The sequence below is a fragment of the Chiloscyllium punctatum genome, chromosome 9, assembly GCF_047496795.1.
Source record: "Chiloscyllium punctatum isolate Juve2018m chromosome 9, sChiPun1.3, whole genome shotgun sequence".
NCBI classification, from domain to species: domain Eukaryota; kingdom Metazoa; phylum Chordata; class Chondrichthyes; order Orectolobiformes; family Hemiscylliidae; genus Chiloscyllium; species Chiloscyllium punctatum.
In genome coordinates this window covers 55,355,375-55,376,552 of record NC_092747.1, presented here as the reverse complement: position 1 = coordinate 55,376,552, position 21,178 = coordinate 55,355,375, and the positions used below count along the sequence as shown (strand labels likewise).

Below are 21,178 nucleotides of genomic sequence, written 5' to 3'. Positions count from 1 at the left end.
TCCAATCCAGCTCCATCGATGCTCCTGATATCTTTGTCACCAAGTGTGGAACCAAAATATCTTTTAGAGTTGTAGAGTCATACAGCATGGAAATAGACCCTTCAGCCTAACTTGACCAGACATCCCAATCTGACCGTGTCTCATTTGCCAGCATTTGACCCATATCCCTTTTCAACCCTTCCTATTCATATATCCATCCAGGTGCCTTTTAAAGGTTGAAATTGTACCAGGCTCCACCACCTCCTCTGGCAGTTCATTCCATGTATGAGAACCACCCTCAGCGTGTAAGTTAACCCTCAGGTCTTTTTAAAATCTTTCCCCTCTCACCATAAACCTATGCCCTCTAGGTTTGGATTTTCCTCACCCTAAGAAAAACACCTTAGCTATTCACCCTATCCATGTCCCTGATGATTTTATAAACCTCTATAAGGTCACCCCTCAGCCTCCAATGCACCAGGGAAAAAAGCCCCAGCCTATAACTCAGCTTCTCCCTATAACTCAAACCCTCCAGTCCTCGCGACATCCGTGTAAATCTTTTCTATATCCTGTCAAGTTTAACAACATCCTTCCTATAGGAGGGAGACCAGAATTGTATGCAATATTTTAAAAGTGGACTCAACAATGTCCTGTATAACTGCAACATGAAATCCCAACTCCTATACTCAATGCTCTGACTAATGAAGGCAAGTATACCAAATGCCTTTTTCATCACCCTGTCTACCTGTAACTCCGCTTTCAAGAAACTATGCACCCCTGGATTGCTTTAACTTAAATGTGTCACCCAGAATTAAAAGAACAGAAGCAGTTATCAGATTGCAGAGTGAACACATGAAGAATCCTTACAGAACAGAACAAAGATTTTGAAATCAATGATTTAGGACATGGCCAGCCATTGACGATTAGCAGCACAGAGAAAATAAGTAGGTAGTATTTCGAGTACAAGAGTCAAGAGCCTAAGTTCTTATTGACCATAGTTTTGGGTAGGGCAGAGTTTGTGAGACTTGCAGTAGACCATTGCAAAAAAAAATGAACTACATGTCAGAAAAATCATAAAATGTGAGAAATGTGCAAGAAAGCAAACAACATCAGGTGATCTGACACTTAGCATATGGTTCATTAAGTGTTATCGAGTCACCATGCCAGTCATAAATTTATAATAATTGCAAGCTTATATCTGCAACATTAAATTTGTTAGCTTCATCTGACTTGCATAGGAAGTTGATCAGTGAACTTAATGTTTGTTCACAGGAAGAGAATGTCAGTGAACGAGTCATTTCAGACTACTTTTGTGGCTATATTTTTCTCTGCCACCTTGGTAACCTGATGGAGCGCGCTGTTTGCTATTTTTGGAACCTGCCCAATCTTTGTTTTGTTGGTTAAAACAAGAAGATCAGCTAGCTTCTGTCACACACACACACACACACACACATACTTAAACCCAGCCCAGCTGAATTTTCAAACACCCTTGACAACTAGGCCCTAGGATTATTTAGTATCTTGCCCGATCAAACTTTTATTGGTGCAGCATCCAACAGGAAGTTAGAAAAACATAGATGATTTCACAAGACACATTTGAGAAAATGTAAGAGTACTTGGAACAGGAAAAGAGAGACTTTGCAAAGTGAGTAGCTGAAAGACACAGATATGAGCATTTCAGGTTTCATTACAAGTATGTGTTGAGTTACTTCATCTCAACTGTAATGTTTGCTGAAGAATGAATTGGCCAAATGCTGACTGGTTCATGATGAAAATTTCAGCCATTGCATTTTCTGCTTGTTGACATTTAGCAAGTCTTGCTGGATGTGTACATTTGAGTGTTGAAACGTGATTCAGTTGAACTTGGTTATGATGTGTTTAAAAAGGACTGCCATACCTATTATTATTACTCACATATGAAGAAGGGCTCATGCCCGAAACGTTGATTCTCCTGCTCCTTGGATGCTGCCTGACCTGCTGCGCTTTTCCAGCAACACGTTTTCAGCTTTAAATTAACCTTGTCAGACATGTTATAATATACCTCTGATACAGCTTGGACTTGAACCCAGAACCTTTGACTCACTATCTCGGCAACTGTGCCACAAAATTGCCTCTCACGGAGTTGTACCCAAATACTTTCAATATTTTCATGGGCTATGAGAGAACATTGACATATAAATTTGATAAGAAAATCAACTGTTACCCAACAACAGGAACTCAAATTAAATACAGCTGAAATTGTGATCTGAACCATGCAGAGCCACTGCAAATATGAACAGGTAGGTTCCATAGCTTTGAACACTAGAATACTAATGCACAATGTCATGAACTTGGTTATTTGTATAATCCTCATTCAATTAACTTTCCAAATAGAAGCTCTGCTGAACTAGAAGGGTACTCAATGGAAACTAAAGCAGCTTCCTGTAGCATGAAGAGAAATTGGGAATGATGGGATGACATGAAGCCTCATGAAATAGAAACACAGCAATTTTGAGAAAAAGATCTCGGTCCATTTCGGTTGCCTTCAATTATCCTGGTAGCCAAAACTGTGGTAATAAGGGACTTTGGAACCTAAAGCTATTATTGTTATTCTTTACAGCAGCTAATACATCTGCACCAATAGCAACAGCACCACAAAAGCAAAATTAGTCTGAAGACAGAAATTAATTTGCAAAGAAAGGATAATGTTACAAAATAAAGTTTGAATAAAATGCAAATACAAAATCAACAAGTTACATCAGTTGGTTAGTAATAATTTGGAGTTGATTTTTAGAATAAAAATCTGAGTTGTACAACAATTTCAATTAAGCAGCTTGAATAACATAATAAAATAAGAATTTAGTATGCAAAGGATATGAGTCATTTTATAGCTTGAATTAAACAACTTTGGATAAACAGCAATCAACAGTTAAGATGTTCAATAATTTCACAAGTTATGTATTTAATTTCTGCAAGTAAAAAGTACTAGTCTTGCCTGTAATATGTCTTGTTGATTCTTGCCAGAGTGGACTTTCATAAAATGAACAGTAATTCCTGTTGTTCTTAGTTACTTTTAAAAAGGACTTCCATTGAGCACACAACTGCAATGAAATAGCTAACTCACACAACATTTCTGTATGATACTATTCATTAAGCAAACTCAAAATACAGAAATGAAACAGATAAAACACCAGACATTGCACTGCATGGCACTTCCACCTCAGTGAATGAAGATGATAGATCATATACCTTATTGTCACACGCAATTGGTTTCTTGCATTCCTCACAGGTATTAGAATAAAGGCTTTCGTAGCACTTCACACAATAAGCATTCTCTTCTCTAAGGATGTATTTCTTCCCAAAGAGGGACTCCTTGCAATAGTGACAGTCAAAGCGTTCTGTCATCGTGCTTTTTGGAAAGCTCTAAGCACCTAGAATGCAAAACAAGAGCAGGAAATTGAAGCAGTCCTGTTTATCTCTATGCATTGCAACACATCTACATTTGACTCAATTCAGCCATGGTAAGACAATAAAAAAACATTTACAGATCAACAGCTCTCAGAGTGAAATCAGAAATGTAAATTATGACAAATTGTCAGTCAGTCACTCACAGTTCCGGTAGTCAAACAGAAGCTAAGGTGTTAGATCACCAGTCCCTAGAATTCATACAGTTTGAACTGCTGCACGTCTAATAACTGATGAGTGTTGTGTTGAAGCAATTGAGTGGCTGGCTGCCTAATAAAATCCTGTGTCGTTTTACCATATATGGATATAAAGCTAGAAAATCATTCTCTCTCTGAGCTTCACTACAGCTGGCAAAGCTGACCCTCCTTCTTCATAGGTTTACTGTTATCCAGATTGCTTTCTTTAATTTTTCTTTATTAGTAAATCACCAGACTCATTTTAACAGAGAAACACAGCAGACCTTCACAAAGGGCTGGTAAACACTTCCTAAGATCATACATAAAAGTACATGATGATATCAATAGATTATTACGATTTAACTTAGAATCCCTAAAGTGTGGATGCAGACCATTCAGCCCCTACCCAATTCCTGTAATCCTACATTTTCCATGGTTAAGCCACTCCAACCTACACATCTTTGAACTGTGCGAGGAAACCCTCACAGACAAAGGGAGGATGTGCAAACTCCACATAGGTAATCACCTGGGGTCGAATCAAACCCAGACACAACAGTGCCAACCACTGATCCATCATGCCACCCCAACATTAGCTTCACATTTAGTGTGTGCAAATAAACCACCTTGTTCTGAATGTAGTCATTCAACTCATAATGCTAGAGCATTGTTATAAAATAGTGTGAATTGAAGGGTGTTACAAATTGCAGAACTCGAGAATTTTTTTACTTCTGTGACAATTTTTTTTTCACTTCTGTGTGAATGGCCAAACAAGATTAGCATGCATCTATGTGAACAGCGAATATTATTACATGTCTTCAGAATGAAATCTTGTGTCCAATTATTGTAGTCACTTAAAGCATTTTCAATGTTACATGAGATACCCTGATACTTAACCAGTTGCCTAAGTAGATTGATCTTTACATTGGAATCAATCTGCATTTCTACTTTTAGACTTGGTTCTAGCACAAAATGGAAACTGTAAGAAGTTAAGTGTCTTTCAGAAATTGACACTGTATTAGTGTGCCCATGTAAATATTTGTTTATTAATCCACAAAGGTTTGAGTCCAGTTCAATATAACATTAAATAGAACCACTAAAGGAGGAGACAGACGTGACTGTGAGCTAAATGAACTAAGCCATTAACTCCTAAATTTTCAGTACTCTATGTAATAATCCGAACTTTAGTAGTCTTTGTGCTACAGTTGTGTTCCTGGTAAGGCTCTGGATGACAATCTAGGGTTCTCCTTCCAGCTAATAAGAATAATATTATTAATATGTTAGGACCCTATAAAAAAATTACTGTTATTGTTTCTTCAGCTGCTGTATCAAACTTGCCTCGGAGAATAGTAATTTATGTTGTGAGGATCTCTGCATTCAGGCATCAGCACGATCAGGCATTCCTGTTTGTTACATCGCTGCCCAGGAACTAATAAAAAATGGATTCATTTTTATTACATAACAGTGTTGAGACCCACTTAATACCATTAAGTCTCCTCTAGTCTAGTAGACTACAAATACACAAGGGGGAGTTTCCCACTCACTGGGAGGGGGGCTCGTCTGAGATAATATGCTGCATTGCAGTCCTGATACCTTCGCTGAAGGGGCTCCCTCTGAATGCTAGGACCACATCCCTACTTGGCACTGGCAGAAAACAGATGTGTCTTCCTCCCTTCCAAGGATGCCTCAAGATGAAAGCAGCTGCTTGTTAGCTTTGCTGCCTTACCAGTCGCCAATTGTTTCAGTGATCCCCTGATTAGGTCAAAAGCACAGAAAACCTGCTTACTATTTTAAATGGATGGCAACTCTCTCCTAAAAGACTGTCACTTCATCCACTCATGGATGCCTTAAAACCTGCAAACATCCCTGATGTTGGGCCTAACATTATGCCTTGACCCCTTCTGAGAAAATCCCAGCTCTTCCCTGCTGAAAAGTTCATTGGGTTTCAAAGGAAGGACTACCTGTTGTGTCTTCATGACATTAGGAAGTAAACCAGCAACTCAAAACTCCTGGACTATCAGTCTAGAACTCATGCGTCACATTGTGAAATGTTTGAATGTCATGAGCGGGTCTGTTTCTTATTTTGAAAATTGTTTACATTTTTGTGTTCTGGGCTTTCATGATACTTTGTATTTCATTTTCAGTTTACTTTCTTTGTTTTATCTTTTATTGCTGAGGCTTTATACTTTTAGATTCCGACTGAGGTAGTTCTTACTTTCTTCAATATCTGATCTTTACAATCAAAGGATCATAAAATTAGATGCTGGTTGATTCTGCAATATTTCATAAGTCTTTTGTCAATACTCATAGCAGCAGGAACAATGTTGCATAGCATCAATGCGCTCATATCAGAGCAGCAAATGATGACTATGCACTTAAAACTTTAAGATGAATTCAGTTATATGCATTTTCCAAGCTTAGAATAATAATTGTAACTAATAAAATGACAACTGCTGCATTCCAGACAATTAATGAGCAGTGGCAAAATTATAAAGTCACAGTGCTAGTAATCCAGAGACCTAGTGAATATTCCAGAGACATGGATTCAAATCCACCAAAGCAGCTGATGAAATTTAATTTATAACTCAGGGATGGAAAGCCCTCAGTAATGGTGACCATGAACTACCATTCAGTGTTATAAAACCCATCTTGTTCACTCATGCCTTTAGCCACCCAGTTCAAGATCACTAAGGGAGCAACAATAAATTTTGTTAATATACACATCCTGTGAAAGAATAAAGGAGAAATAAGTGTTTATTGGAGCTGTTGCAGATTTGAAACATTGACAGTTAACTGACTTTCTGGTAGAATATTTAAATATGTAATGACATAACTGATAAAGGATACCGTAAATTCCACTTTCTAATAATCGTAAAGTTGACATTATGCACATTGCAGAAGTAAAGACTACAGGAAAATTTTCCACTGATTATCCAGTGCAGGGACATCTGAAATCATTGTTGTCATTAGTCAAATGAAACACTATTAGGAATTGCATAAAGTGCTCCCATAAAGAGAAGAGGAAACCATAGAATCACCAAGTTATTACATTACAGAAGTAGACCATTCAGCCCATTTATCTGCATTACCTCACTGAGCATTTTGGCTTAATGTCAATTTCCTGCCTTTCCCTGCAATATTAGACATTATCTAAACAGAAACAACCATTTAATGTCCTCTTGAATACCTCAATTGAATCTGCCTCCCGGCAGATGCATCCCAGACCCTGATAATTTGCTCCGCGAAAAAGATTTGTCTCATTTCACATTTGTTAACTCTATGCCTTCTAGTTCTCAATCTCTTACATGCTGAAACAATTTCTCCCTCCCTATTTTAATCAGCGCCCTTATGATTTTGAAAACCTCTATCAAGCCTCCTGTTAGATTTCTCCTCTTCAAGGAAAACAGTCCCTCTTGTCCATGCTATCCATCTTCCATCTTGCATTCAATTGTTCAAATACGCCCAAAGCTATCATGTCACATCCTGCATTTAGGTGAGGATGTTCAATTTACTGCCTGCAGTTATGGCAGAGAGCTGTACCTTACAGATATGAACAGAATTAAAATAGTATGAAGGAGGAATTAGGGCAGGAAGTGTTCGGTAAGGAGGCAAAACCATGCTAAAACAATGCTGATGGGATGGGAGAATAGGAGGAGAATTCCAAAAAGGCACTGCTGGACCACCATTATTTTATTTTTATTTTTATTATTTTTGGCTTAGAACTGTGAACTGTGATCTGAGAGTGAACATGACCTTTGGATTGTAAGCAGCAGCTTGTGTTTTTTTCAAACAAATTGATATTTGTTTATGAGGCAGGGCGCAGAAGTTGATTTGATTAATTTATTGTCACATGTATTTTGTTACAAAATACAGTCAAAAGTGTTGTATTGTGTTGCCATTCTCCTGCACCATCTTAAGACACAGAAAAATAAACCAAAACATAGAACTTAAAGGCAGAAAAATAAAGACATTTTTAAAAAAGCATCTAACTTTACAGTCCTTTTTTGTTAAATGCTCCACTATGGGCCATGGGCCAAGACCCTTCACTATGCAGCCACGACTGGAATGAAAGTTAACATCCTTCAGTGCCATCTCACTTTCATTGACACCCTCAAAGTATTCGATTGATGTTTCAGTTATGGAGATGCATCATACTCTAACAGATGGCATTTGTTTGAATGTTAACAGGGTACCAAAGGAAGGCATATGCCGAGAGAATGTTGGGAAAAAAAGAAAGGTAAAACAATGTTTTCACAGGTTTTGAGCTGTTTGCTTTTGTTAGAAAGATTGTGGCTGTCATAGCTATAGAATATAGGCTTGGTTGCTCTGGGTATTCTCCCATTAACAACTTATCAAAAGTTTGGAGAATAGAATCTCAGTTATGAGAACTAAGTGAATATTCCTCGCAGCCTGCTCAAAATTACTTGGAAACTGATGTCTTCAGTAACCAGCAAGATACAAACACTTATATTATGATTCGTAAAGTCTGCTTAAGTGAACTGGCCAGTTACACCCCTCGAAGGTTTCTTTTGATTTATCCCTTAACTGTGTCTGTTTGTCGGTCTGTCTTTGTGAGAGTGGGGGCTAAAATCAAAGAAGATTGAGTTTAAATCACAGATTACCATGTAGTTTAACTTTACTCTGCTAAAGGTACTGTATTATGAATAAATTGTTAATTAAATTGTTCAAATGGGAAAGAGTTGGACCCATTAAGACCAGCGTGACAATTTGTGCATGGAACCACAGGATGCAGGTAGGGTTCTAAATGAATACTTTGGTTCGGTGTTCACTGCTGAGAGGGATGATTTAGATATAGAAATTGGGATAGGGGCTGTGATATACTTAAAGGAATTAGCATGGACAAAGAGGATGTTTTGACTTTTGGCAGGCTTAAAAGCAGATAAATCTCTATAGTTGCATTAAATATATCCTAAGCTATTGAGTGAGGCAAGGGAGGAAGTAGAAGAGCACTGGTGATAATTTTCAATTCCTCTCTGACCACAGAAGCGGTACCAGAGGACAGCTAATGTGGTGTTGTTATTCAAGAAGGGAGGAAGAGATAAACTAGGAAACTGAGGCTAGTCAGTCTAACCTAGTGGAGAAACTATTGGAAGCAATTCTGAGGGACAGAATTAAGCTGCACTTGGACAGGCAATCATTAATCAAGAAGTGACAGTATGGTTTTGTTAAGGCAGGTCATGTCTGACCAACTTGACTGAATTTTTTGAAGACGTAAGGAAGTGTGTAGATGAGGGCATTTGGCATAATCTACTTGGAAGTCAGCAAGGCTTTTGATAAGGTCCCACATGAGAGGCTGATAACAAAGGAAAGAGCTCATGGGATCCAAGGACATTGGGCAAATCGGAACCAGAATTGGTGTGTGGCAGGTAGCAGAGGATGGTCAAGGGCTGATTTTGTGACTGGAAGCCCTTATTTTTTATGCCTATATGAATGATTTAGGTGTGAAAGTAGGAGGGTTGGTAAGTAATTCCATGGATGATACAAAAATTGGTAGGATGGTAAATAGTGAGGAGGATGGTCTTACATTATAGGAGGATATCGATAGGCTGGTCAAATGGACTGATGGATGGCAAATGTAATTCAGTCCAAATAAACGTGAGGTAGGACAAAAAAGGCAAGGGAATAGACAGTGAACAGTGGGACCCTTGGAAGTACCAAGGATCAGAGAGGCCTTGATGAGTACATCCACCAGTCTGTTAGAATAGCAGGATAAAGTAATTAAGACGGCACATGGTTTACATGCCCTTAGTAATTGAAGCATAGAGATTATGCTGGAACTGTATAAAACATTGGCTAGGCCACAGCTAGAGTATTTTGTGTAGTTCTGGAATCCACATTATAGGAGGGGTGTGATTGCACTGGAGAGAGTGCAGAGGAAATTTATCAGGACATTACCTGGGCTTGAGAGTTTTAGTCATGAAGAGGGACTGGACAGATTGAGATTGTTTTTCTTGGAACAATGGAGACTGATGGGTTCATGATTGAAATGTATAAAATTTTGCAGAGCATATACAGTGTATATAGGAAGGAACCTTTCTCCTTGGTACAGCAATGACCATGGAGTAAATGTGTAAGATAAGGTGTAGAACTTTTAGATGGGATGTTAATAAAATATTTTTCACCCAGAAGATGGTGGAAATCTAGAACTCGTTGCCTGTAAGGTTGGTAGGGGCATAAATTCTCATAACACTTTAGAAGTACAAACAACCTTGGTTATCTGAATGTCAATTATCTGAATTTCGGATTATTTGAACAAGATCTCAAAGTCCCGTAAAAACGTTATCCGTTATTCGAAAAATCAGTTTTCCAAACAAACAGTTATCCGAACAAAATACTCCTGCCCGTCTCATTGAATAATCGAGGTTGTTCTGTATTTAGATGTATACTTGTGATGCCAAGGCATACAAGGCTATAGGCCAAGTGCTAGGAAATGGGATTAGAATAGTTAGCTGGTTGTTTTTGACCGGCACAAACTTGATGACCCGAAGGGTCTCTCTCTCTCTCTGTGCTGTAGACTTCTGTGACTCTATAAAATCCTGCATTTATGCCAGATTATTCTGGGGTTGACTTGAAAAATTGATAAGAGGACTTCAGGAAACCAGGACAGTAATTGTTTATTTCATACGTAGATATGGAGAGAAAACCTTTAAATGTAAAACTTATTCTCTTAAATTACAAAACACTTTCAAGCTTTATACAGATTACAACATACACATTACAGTGCTTACACTTCAGTTTATATGTACCTCAAATTACCTTTGTTTTCCCACAGTCTTCCATAGGCATTTTCTGTTCTTCACTCAAAGCACCTGATCGTGTAGGTTCTGCAATACTTGTTTTGACAGTTAGAATGTCTCATTTGTCATTAATTTTTTCCGTACTAGCTTTGATTATTATTGATTACATGGCTAAAGCTTTAACCCTTAATCAACCCATTTAGTAACCTCCTCCAAAAATTTAACTAAATTAGTCAGACATGATGTATCTTTCACAAATTTATGCTGACTCCGTTTGATTATCCTATATAATTATTACATGGGTACTCACGCATCATCTAGTTTATAGGGATTGATTAATGCTTTAAGCACATAAGACAAAATATACTGCCTTGACTAACTTCCTGATCAATAAATCTGGTCTAGCTACATAAACCATGGGAACTTTAAGTGAAGAGCCACATAGGTATAAACTCATAAATTAAGGCTAAATTTCTATTTTCAATAATTTGCAAAATTGTCAAACTGCTGAGACTAAGAATTCCTGAGGTGAATGTTAAACACTGTTAAATCTGTATTTCAACAGAGTCTAAGTTCACACTTTTAGTGAGACCTTCAGTTAAACCCATTCCCCTGACTAATACTAGCTTCCAATATATATAAAACAATTGACAATTAATTAATGCTTACTTAATATATCCCCCATCTCTTCCCTCATTGCATTAGGTGTGGCATTTTTTAAAAATTCATTTGTGGGATGCAAGCATTGCTGCTGGGCCAGCTGTTATTACCCATTCCTAGTTGTCCTCGAGAAGATGATGGTGAGCTACGTTCTTGAAAAAAATCCATTTGGTGCCATTACAGAAGGAAGTCTGCCATCCTTACCCAGTCTAGACTGCATATGACTTCAAAACAACAGGAATGTGAGTGGCACTTAACTGTCCTCTGAAGCCCCATATGTACCAAATCACTCAGAAAATTTGAAAAAGAATAATGCCACATTTTGCCAGGTAAAACCACTTACCTGTCATTGACCTAGGTATTGGAAACAGCAATGGCATATCTTGACCATGCAAAATCCTCCTTTACTAACAGGAGGGCTTGTGGCTCACACACAGACTAATCAAACAACATGCCACTGAATCATATCTTACAGCCACTGTCCTAGAGATCACCATATTCATCTTTGGATCTGTCCTATCCTAATAGAAGGACAACCTAACAGAGGTAATGGAATAATAATATTCCATTGGAACAGAGTGATCTTGGGAGTCTACAACACTGACTCTGGTCCCTATTAAATCACATCAGGTCAAACATAGACAAAGAAAGCTCCCGATACTTACCACCTATAGCATTGCTCAGTTAATAGGTTAGTACTTATCCATATTAAAAGCAATTTTTAGAAGCACTGAGTATGACATGTGTACAGAATGTACTCTGAGTTGGAGATATCAATGTCCAGCACCAAGAGAGGCCAAGACCTGCCTGCAGAGTGCTCTGGGGTATATGGTAAAGCAACTGACAAAAGAGAGAAACTACTTGATTTCACCCTCGCTGATTTATGTGTTGTAGATGTGTCTGCCCATGTCACTATCAACCAAAGTAATTTGACCTTGTGAAGACAAAGGTTGAAGTAATCTGTTTTTGGGAGATTGGCGATGGTGGCATGAAAATTGCATGGTACTTTGACTTGGAGGCGGACCACTGGTCATGCACAAATCATGTGGCAGCTAGTCAATTAGATATACAGGAATGATGGTCCAACCAATCACATGACAGCAAGGACCATCATCTGGATGAAGTGACTGAGGGCATTCTTGGCTAAGTTTGCAAAAGATACAAAGATAGGTGGAGGGGCAGGTAGTATTGAAGAAGTGTGGAGGCTAAAGAAAGATTTATACAGGTTAGGAGAGGGGCAAAGAAGTGGCAGGTGAAATACAATGTGGGAAAGGTTTTTGGTGGGAAAAATAGAGGCATGGACTATTTTCTAAATGGGGAGAAAATTCAGAAATCTGTGCAAAGGAACTTGGGAGTCCTAGGCTAGGTTTCTCTTAAGGTAAACTTGCACATTGAGTCGACAGTTAGGAAGGCATTGTCATTCATTTTGAAATGACTAGCATATAAGCAGGGATATACTTCTGAGACTTTATAAGACTCTGATCAGGCAACGTTTAGAGTATTGTGAATAATTTTAGGCCCTATATCTTAAGAAAGATGTGTTTACCCTGGAGGATATTCACAAGAATAATCCCAGGAATGAAAGGCTTAACATATGAGGAGCATTTGAGAACTCTGGGACTATACTCAATGGTGTTTAGAAGGATAAGGGGGGATCTAATTGAAACTTTCAGAGCACTGAATGGCCTGGATAGAGTGGGCATTGAGAAGTTTCCATTGGCAGGAGAGATGAGGGCATAGCCTTAGAGTAAAGTGAAGACCTTTTAGAATGAAGATAAGGAGAAACTTCTTTAGCCAGAGAGTGGTTAATCCGTGGAATTCATTGTCACAGAAGGTTGTGGAGGCCAGGTCATTGAATATATTTAAAACAGTGATAGATAAATTCTTGATTGTCAAGGGGATCTTTCTATCAATGCCGCTGGACACTTAAAGTTCCTGCCATTGGTTTGCTTCCCAATGCATGAGGATGCATTTGTGATGGTGCTAATACACGTGAATATCCTTCAGGTTTCAGCTTTCTCTGACATTGCCTCACTGACATATGCAGATAGTTATATTGCCTGCAGTATATTTTATCATGCACCAATGCTCAAAGTTTCAATGATGCTTGGTTGTCAGCATCATCTGCTGCCTGGCATTCCTTGTTGGTGTTCTGGTCATAGTTGTTCCTGGGCCTGGACCACTCTCTGTGGTGCTTCTCCAACTGCCTCAAACTAACAAAAGCATTGAGATATCCTGGCTGCTTGGGGTTAACTGCAAACAAAAGGCAGGCATTAGCACCATTTTTAAGACCCTCTCTCCTGACCTGAGAGCTTTCAACCAAAGGAGAGCTCTATGCTTTGCATTCTTTACACACTGATTGCCAACTGCCCAATCATGGTCAACTCAATCCTCAAGGTTTACTCCAGAGTACTCTTGTTGTTGTTGAAAACATATCTGTAGACACTTGTACCATGACCCAGGTGCAAGCCACCTTTAACCAGTTATGATTCTTAAGCACAAATTTCTCATTTTTTGCATGCTCCAAAAGGTACAGTTTAATCTGGTGAAGTTGAGTTTTAATGAGTATTCATGACATGGTGATGTATTAAACACAGGTTTGTTCTGCTTGCCATCGGAAAGCACGATCTTCCCTAAGCCTACTGCCAATCTAATAACCAACTCAGCTGTACCTAACAACCAGCTGTCACCCCACCTCTGGCTCAGATCTGGCATGTCAAAATGGGTATCCATGAGATAAGCAGCAGCAGAATTGAATTCAGCCACAAACTGTGACTTCATGCCCAGTACTTGCCTCACTTTGCCATTACAAGCTATCTAGGTCAAAAAACCAGATTCACTGAGGAGTGAAGGTGAGCATGCTGTAAGCAGTACCAGACACTCCTAAAAATGAGTTGCTAATATTGCAAAGTTATGACACAGGACCAATTGCATCCCAAACAGCAGAAGCAACATGTGATAGACAATGTTAAGCAATTCCATAACCACTGGATCAAATGACAGCTTTACAGCACTTGACAGAGACACTTACATTTCATGAAAACTTAATAAGTGAGTCAAGCTGATTAATAGAAAAAGAAACTCGATAATTCTTCTCCAAGTTAGGAAAAATGTCTTTTAAGTCTCTTTTAAATTACAGCTCTGTTGTCATTTAATGATTCTAATGTAATCAAGCCCAACCTGTTTCTCTCTGGAGAACTAGAGAACCAGCTCAAACTTGGCAACTCCATCAGCAAGTGTAAGCACTGACACCCAATACATTGCAGTTCTTGATACTTCATGCTATTATAAAATCATTTTGAATTAAAGCACTCAGTAAAATAAATGGGATTTCACTTTTTAACACGTAACTTTGAGATCCTGAGATATGACATGATTAACTTTATAAAAACCAGAATCACGGAACCATGGGTTCTTAGCTGCAAATCCAGAAGTATCAGCAAATTATCAAAAGCACAGTAGGTCAGATGCAATTATTATAAGAATTGTGCTTTTACACACTTCTCAAACCTGACAGTCTCAATAATGAGGCTTAAACAGAGTAAAAACAAAACTGACATATTGTGGCTGTACAGGACCTTGGTTAGGCCGCTTTTGGAATATTGTGTGTAATTCTGGTCTCTTTCCTATCAGAAGGATGTTGTGAAATTTGAAAGGGTTCAGAAAAGAGTTTCAAGAATGTTGCCAGGATTGGAGGATTTGAGCTATAGGGAGAGACTGAATAGATTAGGGCTGTTTTCCCTGGACCGTCGGAGGCTGAGGGTTGACCTTGTAGAAGTATATAAAATTATGAGGGGCATGGATAGGGTAAATAAACAAGGTTTTTTTTCCCTGAGGTGGAGGAGTCCAGAACTAGAGGGCATAGGTTTAGGGTGAGAGGGGAAAGATATAAAAGAAACCTAAGGGGCAACCTTTTCACATAGAGGGTGGTATGTGTATGGAAGGGGCTGACAGAGGAAGTGGTTGGAGGCTAGTACAATTGTAACATTTAAAAGGCATCTGGATGGGTATATGAATAGGAAGGGTTTGGAGGGATATGGGCTGGATGCTGGCAGGTGGGACTAGATTGGGTTGGGATAACTGGCCAGCATGGACGAGTTGGACCGAATGGTCTGTACATCTCTATGACTCAAAGTTATGCAACAGGTAAGAATAAAAATTGATCGAAGTATTTCCTTATTTAAATGTAAACAACCTCTAATTCAGTGGATCGGGCATTTTGTTAGATCTCGTGTAAGAAATGTTCCAGCAAAAATTGGCATGGGAGAAAATACTGACAGGAACGATGAGACTAGTTTAGTTTGGGATCATGGTCGGCATGGACTGCTTGGATGGAAAGGTTTGTTGTCTCTGTGCTTAATGACTGTATGTGTAGTCCTTGCGCATTCCAAACGAAGCTGATATCCAGCACCAGAAATATAGTTATTAGACAAAGCATTCTAGCAATGAGAATAGCAGCATAGTTGAACTTTATGCACAATGTAGGTCGAAGTATACAACAAGAAATATTGGATGTTTGTGATAATGAGATAGCAATAACCATTGGTGATTTTAATCTTCATACAAACTGGGTAAATTGGATTAACAATGGCAGCCGGTCCACCTTCTTCCACAATTTACGATTCTCCACCACCATAGTTGACGAGTCTTTAGCCACGTGTGACACACCTCTTGCGCTTCTGCCCTCACCCCTTCTCTTCCCTCGCACAAGACCAATAGGAGCCCCTGGTCTTCATTTATCAACCCATCAGCATCTGCCATTTCTGCAACCTCCAGCAGTAATTTGGCGATAGTACCTTCTGTACATTTGGCTATAGTACCCTTCTATCCCTGCTTGCGAGCCACTAATATAGATTGCAAATAGTTAGAACCCAAAGACCAATCCTGTGGTACCCGATATTTGCCAGCCAGAAAAAGTCCCATTTATTCCAAACCTCTGCTTTCTGTTGATTGGCCAATCCTTGATCTAAGCTAATAAATAACTAAGCCATATGTGTGATCTTATCTTATTTGCTAACCTTTTGTACCCACCTTATTAAATGCTTTCTTCAAGTCCAGATATAGCACATCTACAGGAACCTGATTAACCACTTCGCTTATTACACATTTGAAGAACTCTAGTAAATTAATTAAACATAATTTATTGTGCATAAGATCATGCTGACTCTAATGGATTGTGTTTTGACTCTCCAAATATCCTGATATTACATCTTTGATAGTAAATTCCAATGATTTCCCAACAGATGTTATAATGGTCATAGTCTCCTAATTTCTGCCTCCCTCCCTTTTCACATAAGGGTAATATATAGCACTCTGCCAATCTGACGGAGCCTTTCTGCATCCTCGGAATTTTTTAATCTTATAACCAATGGATCCACTATCTCTGCTGCCATTCTTTTAAGACTCTAGGATGTAGGCCATCAAGCTGTGGAGATTTGCCTGCCTTCAATTCCAATATTTTGCTCAATTCCTTTTTCCCAGTGATAATTATTGTTTTAAGTTTCTCCCATTCTAAGACCTCTGTATTACCTGTACTCTTGGGATGGACTAGTGTCCTCCATCATGAAAACTGAGGCAAAATACTGATTTAGTGTTTCTGACAGTTCTGTGTTATTTATTGCTTGAGCAGGTTTGAGGGGCAGAATGGTCCAACCTTGCTCTTACTTTTTGTGTTGCTAGTTGGCATTAGAAGTGCTGTCTGTTGCTGGAACTCTGTAGTTCCAAATTAATTGTGGCATCAGAGAATAACAATTTAATATAGAGAAGTTTTTAAGCTGTGCCAAGGTTCTCACCTTTCCAATTCATGATCTAATTAGTGTTTTTCATAGTTAATTCTCTTTGTTACAAAGGAAAATATCCTGGAAAAACAGAAAGTCATTTGATAATGACTTCATTAAAGCTTTCATTAAAACAAAAGGGCGAATTGCACCCCATGCATCCCTTAGTGAAATGAGGTAATTCCCTGGGAGCTACAGCATTCCATGCTGATATCAATAGCTTTTTTGCAATGAGATGAATGCTGTGAAATGTACTGCTATGTACTAATACAGGGTACAATCTAATTCTGGTTTGAACTTTCCATATCCCCAAAGGATTTGTGTTTCACAACTAAAAGGACAGCATGCCAATAACAACAGGTGCTAATACTGCGTACTGAGAGTGCCCACTGCCTCCTGGTGGTCTAAACATACATGGCATGACAAAATGATAATTGATACTATTATAGAAGTAACCAAGGAGATCTTATCTCAATTAATCCTACATATTTGTATAATGGTTGAATGCCTTAAATACAGAAAAGATTTTTATCATAATTGTTTATTTTATGTCCTTCTCTAATTTTAAGTTTTATTTTCCAGCTATGTTATTACTTCTAGTCAGCATGTATGATTTTTTTGCATGTCTGTGGTCATCTCAAACTTCATGAAATTATTTAAGACTTGCAAAATATAATATTTTTTGTCCCTAACTTCAAAATGGAAATTTGGAAAAACAGAACAGATAGTTTGAGAAAGTAAGAATTGAAAATAATAAACTAAAGGCACAAAGTCAAAATTTGATATCTCCTTTTTAATTACATTCTAAGTCATCCATTTTGCATTTTAGGTTCAACGTTATCTCTTTGCCAAAAGCAATCTGGAGTCAAAAGTCTGTGTGTTATGTCATTCAATAGGAAGAAAGCATATAGATTGAAAAGGGCTGTGCGAAGGAGAGTCCTGAAGTGTTGGAGAGGTTTTAATTCAATCATCACCTGTTTGTTCAGGTAGATTGTTAAAGATTCTTCAACACTGTTCAAAGAAGATCAGGAAGTCTATCAATCCTCAATCAACACCGCCAAAAATGCAAATTCACTAATACTGTACTTCACTGATGTTTAATTTACATGATGAATCAAAATACCCTGTTCTGTTTATTTCCTTTCAACTCTTATAACACTGAAAGGTATTTATGTAAAATGCATTGAGACAATTGAACAACATAGTAAGGCTCTATGTAGGTAAGTATAAGAATTTCATCATTATTTTCTTCAAATTAAATTGAATTAACTGTATGACATGTACTATTAGTGTTTGCTTTCATATCATGATACTTGAGATTTACAAAACCTACATGACCAAGGAGACATTCAAGAGCACCTGCTTGCAGTTAAAGGTTAAGTCAGTTATTTCAGTAATACCTCTTCAGCAATGCATCCTGCTTCAACAAATAAATTCAGAAATAAATTAGTTGGAAAAAAAAGCACAAAGTGAAAAGAATATAAATTGTCATTTAAAATTTTTGACCTTTAAAGAATGGATCTAAGCAGAGATGTCTAGGTTTTAAACTAAAGATTAAGAGGTGTTTTTAAATTGTAGAAAGAACTAACTGAATTAAATATTAAATTGTTAGAGCTATAGAAAAATATGTGTCTTATTAATTTGGGAAGCTTTCAATTCATACATTGTGATATGGAAACAATAAGTAATAATAAAGGAATAGCACTAATTATTCTATTGATTAAAAAATATGATATACTTACACCAATATATTTATCATGCTAATTCTAAGGTGCAGGAATATATCCAGATGGACAAACCAAGCTTGGGACAGCTGGCTCAAAGATTCAATGGAAAAGCCCATTGTCTAATCCTTCCTGCTACAGCACATCAAGGAACGGGAGACCTTGTAAAGCCCCAGAGATTATTTGACGTGAAATGTAAATTAGCACTGTATGTCTGACCTGTAATGGTGAATAAATGTTATGTGCTGTATTAAAAGAAAGTCAGAATCACTCGACACCAAGTTATGGTCCAACAGGTTTAGTTCAAATCACAAGTTTTCAGAGCGACTCAACCTGATGAAGGAGCAGCGTTCTGAAAGCTTGTGATTTCAAATAAACCCGTTGGACTATAACCTGATGCCATGTGACTTCTGACCTTGTCCGCCCTCGTCTAACACCGGCATCTCCATATCTTAAAAGAAAATGAAATGTAACTCAGTTTTCCTTCATGGATGCTGCCAGACTTGCTGAATATTTCAGGCATTTTTCATTTGTATTATTATGTTGTCAACAGTCTTAATAGAAACATCAAACAAACAACAATGAGATGAACAATAAATTAATCTGATTATTGTGTCACAGTCATACTTTTGCAAATCAAGTGAAAATGGTTCCCATGAAGAGGCAGTATGTGACTATATAATTCATCATGATAACGGGTCATGCAGATTCAGCTATTGGACTGGGATGAGTAAACTGGTTTCAGTTCTGAAGGCAGTTATAGATGTCTATGTTCTTGCTCTTATTGACCTGGGATATGATATCTTATGGTTGAGCTCACTGCTGGCAATGTCTAGACTATCATGTTATGAATGGTTACTTTTGCAAGTCATCTAAATGCTGCTCTTAGCTATGGAAACAAATCTCAGCACCAGAGATTTAGGATAAAAAACTGAAGGGGAACTAAGTTATAGAAAATATTACAAAAATACTAGAGATGAGGTATCTAATGATAAGAATGCACCACCATAACTTCAAGATCAATGATAATTGGGATTAAGTTATTGAAACATTGCAAGTATTTCATGAGTTGTTTTAAATTAATTTGTAGTAAATTGATGTAAATATGCAGACTTAACATGTTGCACAATAGTCACTGAAAACTGAGTGTTATATATAAAACACTTTTGTTGTTACTTACTATGGACCATCACCTCAGCTACAATGAACAGTCTTATACAGGGTTAAAAGTTATAGGAAAACTTTTCTGGATTAAATTTCATAAATGCTCCAATGTTGGACTAATTATGAGGAGAAATCAGTTAGAGATCTATTTACATGACCAAATTTCAAACTACCCTGTAAGTATTTAATGCTTTTGCTTAATTATCTTGTTAATTGAATCACGTCAGGGAGCAGAAGTAGCGGTTTGTTCTATTTAAAAGGGTGATTGAAGAAAAAGCAATGACTGGATAAAATAATTATAATAGAAAAGAAAAGTAGAAAAATTGGAAAGACACCAGTCCTTACCTCAAGGTTGACTGCAGCTATGTTCACTTCCAAGCAAATGAATGGTTGAATAAGACAAATGGAAAGACCTATTGCTTTTTTTGCCTGTCAAAGCTTCGTATTTGCTAGATGACACCAGCAATTAAACAGATAGCAAGTCTTTTGCCAGTCTATAAATACAGTATATTTCAAGCAACTGCTGTCCAGTAGAGATAAGAACTACCATTGCTATGCACAACATCCTACCTTTTAAGGTATCAGAAATTTAACAACATGTGGCCTGCAATGGAAAATCTGCACAAGTAGAAAATGTAACTACTTATCCGGTCACATCAAGGACAAATTAAAATGGGAACAAATCATGGTCAAACTCGATTAAAACTTTTCTCATTTCTGTAACTTTATTGTTAAATAAGCAACTGAATATTTTACAAAAGAAACCCAATGCCTGAGATTTAGATTCACAAATACAAAATGATTCCAGATTGTGAAGCGCTCTTAAGAAGCCCTACAGGTGACCTTCAGGCTGATTGTCTTAATCTCTAATCAGTAAAGCAGCACAGTCATAACTATGATCAGGTTTAACAATTGTCTGACAGTATGATCACAGCAACAAAATATTATTAAGATTCAGCAGAGACGATATTAAGAAACCATCACAGAGACCAGAAAAGAAGGAACTTTGGCTATTCATTTTAATAGGTCTAAACTTACCAAACATTTCTAGCTGCATATTATCTATTCATTATTATGTAGTTTGTGATATACTAGACTAGTATTTAAGATATTCGAGGAGAAGGTGAGGACTGCAGATGCTGGAGATCAGAGCTGAAAATGTGTTGCTGGAAAAGCGCACCAGGTCAGGCAGCATCCAAGGAACAGGAGAATCGATGTTTCGGGCAGGGCTTATGCCCGAAACGTCGATTCTCCTGTTCCTTGGATGCTGCCTGACCTGCTGCGCTTTTCCAGCAACACATTTTCAGCTAGTATTTAAGATATCCATGCTAATACTCCACAAGTGTTGCTTCAAATCCTTGCAAAATAAATTGCCATGTTGAAATTAAGTACTAAATCATGATTTTTTTTTCATTCATGGGATGTGGGCATTCCTGGCTGGGCTATCATTCATTGCCTTGAACTGATTGACTTGTTAGGGCCATTTCAGAAGGCAGTTAACA

The 21,178-nt window shown here is 37.8% G+C and overlaps 1 protein-coding gene across 3 annotated transcripts in view; it reads right to left on the bottom strand.

Annotated features, from left to right (window-relative positions):
- LOC140481418 (four and a half LIM domains protein 2) overlaps positions 1-20,151 on the bottom strand; it is a 45,674-nt gene extending 25,523 nt beyond the window's left edge. Inside the window, exons 1-2 of one of the 3 annotated variants that reach the window (XM_072577574.1) lie at positions 20,022-20,151; positions 3,205-3,386 (exon numbers count right to left, since the gene is read on the bottom strand). In XM_072577574.1, the coding sequence (XP_072433675.1) occupies positions 3,205-3,360 (156 nt within the window). In that variant the 5' untranslated portion in view covers positions 3,361-3,386; positions 20,022-20,151. Of the gene's footprint in view, positions 1-3,204; positions 3,387-3,566; positions 3,654-18,530; positions 18,590-20,021 lie in introns of those variants that run through there. The other 2 variants (XM_072577575.1, XM_072577573.1) reach the window with 2 other exon arrangements.
- Between the last annotated feature and the right edge of the window lie 1,027 nt (positions 20,152-21,178).